The sequence below is a fragment of the Pangasianodon hypophthalmus genome, chromosome 16 (assembly GCF_027358585.1).
Source record: "Pangasianodon hypophthalmus isolate fPanHyp1 chromosome 16, fPanHyp1.pri, whole genome shotgun sequence".
In the NCBI taxonomy this organism is placed as follows: domain Eukaryota; kingdom Metazoa; phylum Chordata; class Actinopteri; order Siluriformes; family Pangasiidae; genus Pangasianodon; species Pangasianodon hypophthalmus.
In genome coordinates, this window is record NC_069725.1 from 11540058 (window position 1) to 11550978 (window position 10921).

Consider the following 10921-nt stretch of genomic DNA (forward strand, 5'->3'; position numbering starts at 1 on the left):
TAGGTGTGAATGAGTGGGTGATTGTGTGTGCATGGTGTCCTGTGATGGACTGGTGTCTCATCCAGTGTGTATTCTGACCTTGTGCCCAGTGTTCCTGGGATATCATACAATGCTAGAAAACACACAAGCAAGTCTATCTGAGATTATCTAATAACTCGCCACAGTAAGTGGCATGATGTGTGTGATGATGTATAGACTGCACATTTCATACTTATTTATTCTGCGGTCTTCAAGTCAGAAAACAAAAGATGTAATCATGCAATCCCATAACTCTGCTGTCCAGCACTCTTATTGTAATATATTGTTTTTTATATGTAGTCTTATTTTGCACTTTGATGTTTATTGTTGATTTGCACACGTACCCACCCACACCTACACCCATCACTCACACACACACACACACACATGCACAGCTGAATCTTGTAGGACACGTTGAGTCAACAACGGCTTGGATACTAAGTTACTAAATTACTTGGATACTAGTTACTAAATTCAAATTCTATGGTAGTATAACATATTAAAAATGTGATTTTCAATTATTCATAATTTCTTCTTGTATTCTTCTTGAGTGGCATAGTGGTAGAACTGCATTTCTACCTCACAGCTCCAGGGTCCCTGGTTCAATCCTGAGTCTGTCTGTGTGGAGTTTTGTACGTTGTCTTTGTGTCTATGTGGGATTCCTCCTGGTTCTGTGGTTTCCTCCCATCTCCCAGAAACATGCTGTTGGGTGGATTGTCTACACTATTTCCTCTAGGTGTGAATGAGCGTGTCAATGTGTGTACATGATGGCCTGTGTGATGGCCTAGCGCTTATTGAAGAAGATGAATGAATGAATGAATGAATGAGTTTTATTCACAGCACTACACTGTTTTAACGTCTCACTTTCCTGATTTCCTAATTTCGTTGTATACAGAGATATACAATGACAATAAAGGCTTTCATTCGTTCTTGTGGTCAAATATGTTGCAGGACTCATATTTTGAAATTCAACTCTATTAGACCGCTGTAGTTGTCTTCACACTGTTATTGGTTGTCAGTTTTCTAAAGTGACGTTTATCCGTAAAGTTCTTTCCCTGATGAGCTAAATTCGCTGTGTAATTACAGTGTGAAATGGCTGGAAGAGACATAAACAGAGAAGATGCGCTGTCGCGGCTGGACCACAAACACGCCTGTCACATCCTGCTGTACGCAGATAGCAATGCTAAACTCTTCGGCAAAATCCCTATTAAACATATCGTGCTGGTGAGGACGTTTTTATTCCTTACTCTTACATGGAATATGCTAGGAAATTCAATGAGATCCACAGAGAGCAGCAGACATACGATTTACTTTTCAAAATGAATTTAGAATTGTTTGATTCACAGCAGAGAGAAGCGCACAGAAACAGCGTCTAGACTACTATTTTGAAATACAATAAAATGGTGGTGAGAGTGGCAGAAGCTTGCTTACTTTAGTGCACATTACTACCACCTAGCGGTTAAAACGTGAAGTGCAGCCTTTAATACGGTACTGTGTCCTAGTGCATGGGGTGTCACGTTTTCCAGCCAGGAGCCCCTTTAACTGTAAAATAAATTCCACAGATCCCCCGTGTACTGTTTTAGAAACACAGTCCAGCTATACAAATATGCTAAATAATTAATTTAGCATATTCGTAAAGCTGGATTGTATATAGGGGGTTTGTGGAATTTATTTAAAATAATTTAAATAATGTGTACAATTATTTAAATGTTAAATTATTGTACACATTATTTAAATGTGAACAATAATAATTTGGAGCCATAAAATATTTTATGCCTGATTCTTCCACCGACAGAAAACATTAGTTCCATGCGACATTATTAATTGTTTTAGAGAAACTTAAGTGTCCAGTCGAACAATCAAATAACTGAAAGACTTCAATAAATAGATATAATAACGTTGATATAGTTAGGTTGTGATTTCCACAACTGTAACAAAAATAAATGAACCTCTGTAAATAAATAATAATAAAAAAACTACTCAATAATGTACACACATTATCTATATTGTGTACAATAATATTTTGGCTATTTATTCAAGCCAGATATTTTTTTTTGTTTCTGAATTTTCCACTGTATATGATACTTTATGAAATCCATTTTATTATAGTATCATAAAATTCCAGTTGACATTATTTATATAACTTTGATAATGGTGGCTTGTGGTTTCCCCTGGACCTCCTGGCTATGCTTCATGGACACTCCAGGATCCCCACACCCCATGTTGAGAAACACTGTCCTAGTGGGTGTTGAAATAGATTTCTGGGCTACAGCTGTTAAATCCATTTCTAGTGTTTCAAATTCATGTTATTTGTTTTATAAAGAGAACTGGGCACTAAATAATGTATTTTAAGTATATTACTTTGTTAAAAACCCATGTATATACATAGATTGTGTCATCTAGTACATTTCGATTTATTGCCATATATCAGTTTTTGTGTTGTCTGTGTGTGTTTCTTGTGTTGTCTGTGTGTGTTTCTTGTGTTGTCTGTGTGTGTTTTTAGACTGATAGTACTCTTAGTCTGTGACCTACTGAACCAGTATCAGGATGCATTTATTGATAGAGTCTTCAGAGCACTTCTGTAAGTCGCACTGGATGAGGGCGTCTGCCAAATGCCATAAATGTAAATGTAAATGCTTACACAGGTATAAAAGTGAGTAAACTAAAGAATATATTGCTGTCAGTTAAAGGTAAGAATAAAATAGAGGTAAGGAAAGAATAAAATACAAAAATATATGTTGTGTGCATAATACAAAGTAAATAAATAGTAGAACTGCATATTGAACTGTATACGTATGATCTAAGAATTCTAGTATATGAGAGTGAGTAGTGATGTATGAAGAAAACAGTAATTTAATATACGCATAGTAGTATATGTAAACAGTTAAGTGGCTAGAAAAGTGTAGAGTGCAATCTGTAGACTATGCTACATGAAAATAGTGTGCAGTTAATGTCTGTCTAGTGCAATGCACAGTTATTCAGCAGTCATTTGGCCTGTTGGAATACAGCAGTACCATCTGCCTCCAGGCAGTAGTGTGAAATGGCTGGTTTGGGTGGCTGGGATTTTTGATACTCCTCCAGGCACTCCTCAGCCACCGTCTGGTGTAAATGTCCTGGACGGAAAGGAAGTTTGTCTCCAGTGATGCACTGGGCGGTTCGTACTACTCTCTGATAAGTTTTTATGGCCAAGAGCAGTGCAGTTCCCAAACCAGCCGTTAATGCTGCTAGTAAGGATGCGATATTCTCGGATAGAATCTTTTAAGGCATCTGAGGTTGTAAAGGCCTGTTGTACGTTCCTTATAACAGGTCCGCTGTGCACTGACCATGTGAGATCCTCGGTGATGAGGACACCAAGGAATTTATAGCTGCTGACCCTCTGTACCGCAGCTCCATTTATGGTTATGGTTAGGGGAGCATGTGTTCTTCTGTGTTTCCCATAGTCCATGATCATTTCATTATTTATATTTTTGTCTGGTGTATAGACAGTATAATTGCTAATTTATTTTATTTTATTGCTGATGCACACCAAGAATAAAGAAAGACAGCCAGAGTTATTATATTTTTGAGTGTAGGCAGAAATAGTACAATATTTGTAAAGTGAGGAATGAATGACAATAGGCCTATACCTTGGCTGCTTGTAAATGCTTCTTGGCTTCCACCAAATTGTCTCACCTTCGTAAAGAGTGTTGTTATTATTAACCAATTGCTGAACGCAGTAGGATATCTACAAGAGTGTAAGCCCATAATAAGTCAAATTTTGGTATTTTGTATACAAATTGGTATACAAATCATTTTAAATATATAAAAAGAGAGAATACTTATAAACTGAATATATTGTTAACCTAAATTGAAGTAAACATTTTAACAGTTTTATATTTTATGATGAATTCAAATCTAAATTGTGATACATTATCAGTGTGTCTGTATTGCTAACCTGCTCAATGTCTCTTAAATCATTACTTCTGCATCATTAAACTACTTGGACGACTTCATTACACAATCCTCAAAATGCCTGCTAGGGTTTTGCCAAGGCTTCTTTTCTGGCAGTTTAAAAAGCGGTTGTGAAACAACGCTCCAGGCAATGGTCACGGGTTTGTGGGTAGAGCGGATGAAGCAATGGGACAGTGTTTCAAAATTGCATGTTGGTTTTTGACAGAAAAGGCATCAAAGATTTGGTATCACAAGGGAAATCACTATTAGCTAATATCACTATTATCACTTCAGCTACATATGTGGCTATATATTTAATCAGTCCTTTCATTTGTGTGAAATTTACCCTTTCAAATCATAAGTCATATTTATACTAAATAAATAAGACTTTAAACTGCCTTTCCCAAAAATGCTTCCTCTAATGTGTCAGAAATTGGGTCAAAGCACCACACGCATGACCATGAAACAAAAATCCAAATATTTTTCAGATGCAGATGCGTTTCGATGGCTTACTTGGCTTCCCAGGAGGGTAAGTGTTTATGTGGAAAATACAAAGTAATCAATTCAATTAATGTAATTAAAGAAACTATTCAATTCTAACCCTGTGTTCACACTAACAAGTAACATTAATTCCTATGTAAGTGAGCAATTTGGAGCTGCAATTCTGACAACAACATCAAGCAATAAGGTGACAAGTGACAGCTGAATGAAAATGCTCTCAGTTTGATGCTTATTAGTCATGACGTGGTAACGCAACACATCCAAATAATTGCCTTCTGTAAATTATTTGGGCCGCTCCTTGGCATGAGATATCCAATATTCCCCAGGTATACACTCTCATAATTTTTTTTCAGCTTGATTTTTACTTCCTATGGACTGTCAGAACTGTCATCAGAGCTCAGCATCACAGAAAAATGAAAGAGAAAGTTATAAATGCCATGTTAGCTCTGCTTCCTGTAAATAAATTAGGACTATAGCCAGGTCTCTAGCAAGCTTCATTGCTACTAAATGCAAGAAGTAAATATATGCCTTGTGCTTTGTCCAAACAGCAAGCTAGTTTCCTGAGTGCATGTGATTAGGTAGTTCATGTTTAGTATTACCTAGTGTTCATTCATTCATTCATTCATTCATCTTCAGTCAGCGTGATGGATCCCAAGCCCAGGAACACTGGGCATGACCCAGGAACACAACTTAGATAGGATACCAGGCCATTTCAGGGCATTGTGCGCATTCATTCAGACCTAGTAGCAACTTAGCATAACCAATACATCTACTTGCATGTTGCTGGGATCGAAGAACCCAGAGGAAACCCATGCACTAAGAGAACATGCAGAATTCCACACAGACAGTAACCCAAGCAGAGGATCAAACTGAGACCCTGGAGCTATGAAGCAGCAATGCTACTCATTGCACCACAATGCTGTGCTATTACCTAGTAAATAAAGTACATTTTAACCGACAGAAATATAAGCAACATGTTTTAAACAAACCAATCACAATTATATTTAGACATTTATCAACCAGTAGCCTAGAAATTTTGCTATTAGCATTGTTTTATCAGATGAAAAGGGCAACATTGTTATCTACAAGTGTGAATGCAGAGTAAACTGTTTAAACAATGACAGAATTTTCATAAAGATGACATAGTGAAAGTATATGAATGTTTCTGAAATGGTCGCTGCAGGTTAGTCAAACCCTCAGAGGAGAGTCTGGAGGCAGGGCTGAGCAGAGAGCTACAGGAGGAGTTGGGGGCGGCAGTGCCAGTGACCGCGGACGACTATGTGTCCTCTCACCTTGCTCAGTCTCCTCCCCGCCTCATCTTACACTTCTATAGCAAGAAGATTACAGAGGCTGAGCTGCTAGAGATCGAGAGAGCTGCCGTCTCTAATGCTGTGGATCATGGCTTAGAGGTAAAGCCACATGCTTTCACTTAAAGCTGTTTTGTTTTATTTTCTTTGTCCCTAAAGGACCTAAAACAATCTGTCCATCTAGGTGTTGGGTCTGACTAGAGTACCCCTCTATACCTTGAGGAACGGTGGTGGTCTTCCTTGGTTCCTGTCTCACTCATTCATCAGCAACTCACGAGCCCAGCTGCTGGAGGCACTGCAGCGTTTGGACTTGGTGTCACCTCAGACTCTGAAGGAAGCAGTTAAAAAGGCAGATGAGATGAGACACACGGTTAAATCTGATCCACACTGACATTATCTCTGTGAACCTGCTGTCATCAAAATGAGCAGAACAGCCGTACTGTTCCAGACTTCTGCTTCCTCTCTATGGATCCTTCTTTTGTCTTTATGCCATTTTACATACTAAACGACCAGAATCTGTTCTGATCACACATTTGGTCATGTATGAAGAAGAATTAGAGCTTATTAATCTATGCACATGCTAATGTGAAATGCATGAACATGTGAACTGTGTATATATAGTATATGATTTGTAAACCATTGTGGGCCCTCTGCTCACCTGGTTCTTGAATGGAATGAAGTGACCTGCAGTAAAGGCTTTAATCTGAGAATTTTGGTTTATTTTAAGGGAATAAGCTTTTGGCTTGAGTCCATATAAGTGATCATAAATAATACTGTACAGCTGGTCTTTTTGTCATTTCACATCTGGAATGTTAATGTAACAGTTTCAAGTGTGAACACAGAAATAAATTGATGCTTATGTAATTCATGTATTTATTTTCTGCTAATCTGCAGACCAGGCCAGAAAAGATTTATTGATGCTTCATTGTTGAAACATGTTAAGATTCTGAAACTAAAAAATAAGTCCGAACATGCTCTGTAAGAGGTATTCAAATAATTCTCCAACAAAACAGTTATCTCTAAGATGGATTTCTTTTCTAAAAAGAAAGAATTGATCCAACAGAATGAAAAATTAAAAGAATATGAAATTAACAAATGTTCCTTTTGGTCTGTATACAGAGTGAGGTCCTGCCTGTCTTTATCATCATATAATATTCATAATAAAAGGACACTGTTGGGGGAAATATTTTGCTTCTTGAGGTTATTACTGCACTCACGGCTGTTTCTGTACCTTTAGGCAGGGGTGGAAAATACTCAAGTAATTGTACTTTGTTACTAGACTTAAGTTTTTTTGCCATAAATTCACTTTACTTGAGTTTTTAATAAATTTATTTATTTATTTATTTATTTATTTAAATAAACATATTTATCGATCAAAGTACTCATTACAGATCTTGAAGGTCTCTTCTTCTCTCATCCAGCCAGTGACGCTATACATCAATCAAATGGGCTCAGTGTAGTATTTAAATAATTTCAGTTTAGTACCCAATCTAGTTCAACCCAGAAAAAAACTAATAAAGAATCATGCCAGTTCATCATCACTTGTCATCTTCCCATGCTTCACAATGTAGTTAATGTTATAGCTATCCATGTGCATTTGAAGACTGATAAGCCACCAGTCTGCGTTGTTGAAATTAAAGGATGAGTTCCCCTGGCTCTACCTCAGTAAAATACTTCACTATGCTGGAGTAAAAAAAAGACTCATATAAAATGGAGTGTCTCCTTTGCCTCCCAAGAAGGCATGAACTTCGTCTAATTTGAAAACGCATGTTGAGATAAACTTCATTAATTTGCTAACATTGTAAACCTGTAATTGTGGATGAAAGTGAAAGCCTCAACCACTGAAACATGCTGTCCAAAATAACCAAACATGTCATTCAAAATGGCTTTCACTCAGTCTTGAAAAAAGGGTAAATCATGCATCTTCAGAATATGATACAAACATTTTTCCCCACGTACTATATGTAGATAGTCAACACCCTGAGGATGTCAGAAATGTATCATGTGTTAGAGTGTTTGTTTTTTTAATGGCAAGAAGGTGGAAATTCAAAAATTGTCCTAATATATCTGAATTCACCCTATACAGTACAGTTTAATATTCTGCCAGAGATCATGTATCACTAATATCTGCATCATAGATCCTGTGTTGTGATTGGTGGTTCAGCAAAACGAATCTTATGTTTTGTTAGATATAAAACAATAAAACTCAATCTCAAATAATTTTTCCATGATTATAGACCCTGATGAAGTCACAGGAGAGGGTACATTACTCAATATCATTCATAATTCTGCAGTCTACAGAATGGCCACAGTGTTGCACTGTTGTGTTCAAGAAATTGAAATATCGCTTCAAATAATTAACCATATTGAACCAAGTTGACATGGAATGAAATTCTCTATCTGTATTAAGCACATTAAGTATTTGTGTTAAGCATTAGTTAACTACATAATAAGTTAATTACAGCCATTTGGGGACTTAATAATATTAACAGATTATTGTTTTCTTTTAAATAAAGCTGTGATGTTGTGAATTTAAAAAAAACTAAATGTAAATATAGTTATATATATGCATGTAAATCTTCTCACAGTTTTGTCACAGTCCCTCATATGCAATTGAAGCAGATAAAACATGGTGATTCTCATTTTGTTTGAAACACACACACACACACACACACACACATCTACAGAAGAGAACACTCTCTAAGATGCTGATCAATAGAATTAGGCACCACTGTGCAGCTGCGACTCAAAATGTAATGCAGTTTTCTTCATAACTTAACTGAGCCATGCTCTTGTTGGAAGCAGTGATTTGAGACAGCTTGCCATTCCACAAATCACACTTCTATATGTTTTTTTTTTCATTTACTTTTTTTTATATTAGTTTTAGTTTAGGCTTGCCAGAACTTGATTTTCTCTTCGGTGAAGTTTCAGTGGTAACACTTCTGTATTTCCCTCTTTGCTTCCCTTATTCTTGGAGTTGACAGTTCTAAGTGTACAAAGGGTAAATGAGCAAAGGTTTTTAAGCTGCTCAACATGTGGTTTGCTAATCTGCTCTGCATTACTACATTATCGACCCATGCAATTATACTGCAAATGGATGTAATAGTGCCTGTGAATTTCCTGATGCATCTCAAGGCTTATCTTCCAAAGTTTAACTAATTTCAGTCATTTTTATCAACATCTCTAACTCACACGAAAACAGCAAATGTTCCACCATGTGTCTTGCCATATTCAAACTCAATACAGAACAGCATTTGTGTAGTGATTGTAATAATTGATAGACAGACTGAGATATTTTGGAACACACAGGCAAGGTAGTATTGTCTATTTCAGTTATTGTGGCATTTAATTGAAAAGTGTTCAGTCAACAGCTTAAACAACGGTTGGTTACTGCCAGTTTGGTGACTCATAGTTTTTCTTCTATGGGTTTTCATCATTAATGGAGTGGTAATTTTGCTGCTTTCTGTCCAGTTGTACTATGTGCAGTTCTCCTCAGTATGTGTATATGTGTGTATGTGTGTGTGTGTGTGTGTGTGTGTGTAAAGTCAGAGTGATGAAGTAGGTCAGAGCTGTGAGGACTGACTGACCAAGTGGAAACTGAACTGACCCAAGGGGAAAGAGATGGATCATGGGATATTGCCATAGTAGGGGCAGAAGAGTTGCCATTGACCATGTTAGCACAAGGTTGGAGTATTAGTGTTTGTGTTAACTCAGTGTGCATTTTTAGGCTACCTGCCAGGTTGCATAAGACCCCTAGTATGCGCCAGATTCTGCTGTTCATGTCACATCTGATCTTGTGACGCCCTGCCGGCTTCCCCCAGTCTCTAACATTGGAGTCATCTTTCCAGCCACACATGGGTGGAGAGATTCATGTGGAGTAATCCTTGTTTCCACAGCTACTACATCTGTGTGAGTTTATTGACCATAATTAAAGTGAAGCTTCTCATGAGATTGTTGAGCATTTGGTTAGGAATGGATTACTGTGACAAGTGCACATGCAGCTGTGGATCTGAGCATTTTTTCTGTTCAATATGAGAAAAAAACATGCTGAAACATTCATGCAGAATAGGGAGTGTATTGAAAGTGTTCCATGAGTTTCAAATTGATTTTTGAATTCTTTTTTTCTGTATTCATAGTCACCACATCCTGAGGTAGAGTGAGAAAGGCAGTGACAGACACAGAGTAACAGAGGAAGGAAGCAAGCACAGGAAAGCTGGGGGTGTAGAGAGTGTATAGCTTCTCTTTAACTCTCGCACTGTAAGAACCGAAGGAGTTGCACCTTATACACTCCAGAGAACCGAGTCAAACCCCCACTTTGACCCATTGTTTATCCAGAGTAGATTTTAGTGTTGTGCACAAACAGAGCTTACTTCTTTGTACTTCATATTTCATATTCGTCTGCTTTTAAGCCACTCTCTCAACCACACAAACACACCCTTACTAATGGAAAAGTAACACACTTATCGACACAGATACATGATCTCATGTCTTCCCTCCCCCACTTCTGTTGGTCTGGAAGTCTTTGTGCACCTTCTTAATGCTCTACTGTATGTGTTGTACGTGATGTGTTGTACGTGATGAGTGATTTGGCACCATCATTTCCTCTGAGATGCAGGTTTTTGCTGCTTGTGGCACAGAGAAATAACACATTGCTGTTGTTGAAACAGTCATCATATACACAAGCGTTGAGGAAGTAGCCATCTGGCATAGAAAAAAAAAAAAACAATCACATGATAGGTAATTCACCTGTGGTTGAGTGGGCTGTGTTGCACGTGTTTCTAATTGTCGCCGTGCTTCTGTGTGCAGAAGGATCAAGTGGAGGCATTGTTATTGTGCACAGCTAACCATCCTTATTATTGATTTGGTCACGACTCCCAGGATCTGCTTTAAAGCTACATCATCTGCAGGGTGGTCGCGTCTAGTGGATTCATGGCTGTAAATTACCCCCTTGGCTCTGTGGGTGTGTGAGATCACAAGCCATACATCTACGTGTGGACTGCTGCTGGTCACCGAATACAGTGCAAGGTCACAAGCATCAACACATGGCAGGAGAGAGAATGAGAAAAGGAGAGAGTGAGGGATGAGAAATGGTGGAGAGTAGAGAGCTAGGAGAACAAGACAGCATATTCATATCCATCCTTGTATTTATAGCAAGCCTGCGGGGA

At 37.8% G+C, this 10921-nt stretch overlaps 1 protein-coding gene across 1 annotated transcript; it reads left to right on the forward strand.

The window, feature by feature from the left end:
• The first annotated feature begins 970 nt into the window (after nucleotides 1–970).
• zgc:103759 (U8 snoRNA-decapping enzyme) lies at nucleotides 971–6940 on the forward strand. Its single transcript, XM_026921373.3, has 4 exons — nucleotides 971–1242; nucleotides 4437–4477; nucleotides 5633–5858; nucleotides 5941–6940. Exons 1-4 carry the CDS (start codon nucleotides 1111–1113, stop codon nucleotides 6145–6147), a joined length of 606 nt encoding a protein of 201 aa, XP_026777174.2. The 5' UTR covers nucleotides 971–1110; the 3' UTR covers nucleotides 6148–6940.
• The last annotated feature ends 3981 nt before the right edge of the window (nucleotides 6941–10921 follow it).

Excerpts from the sequence above, each read along its gene's own strand:
- zgc:103759 (XM_026921373.3), top strand. The coding sequence starts at position 1,111 with ATGGCTGGAAGAGACATAAACAGAGAAGATGCGCTGTCGCGGCTGGAC. Across the intron at positions 1,243-4,436 it reads CTATTAAACATATCGTGCTG|ATGCAGATGCGTTTCGATGG; the intron begins GTGAGGACGTTT and ends AATATTTTTCAG. Across the intron at positions 4,478-5,632 it reads TTACTTGGCTTCCCAGGAGG|GTTAGTCAAACCCTCAGAGG; the intron begins GTAAGTGTTTAT and ends TGGTCGCTGCAG.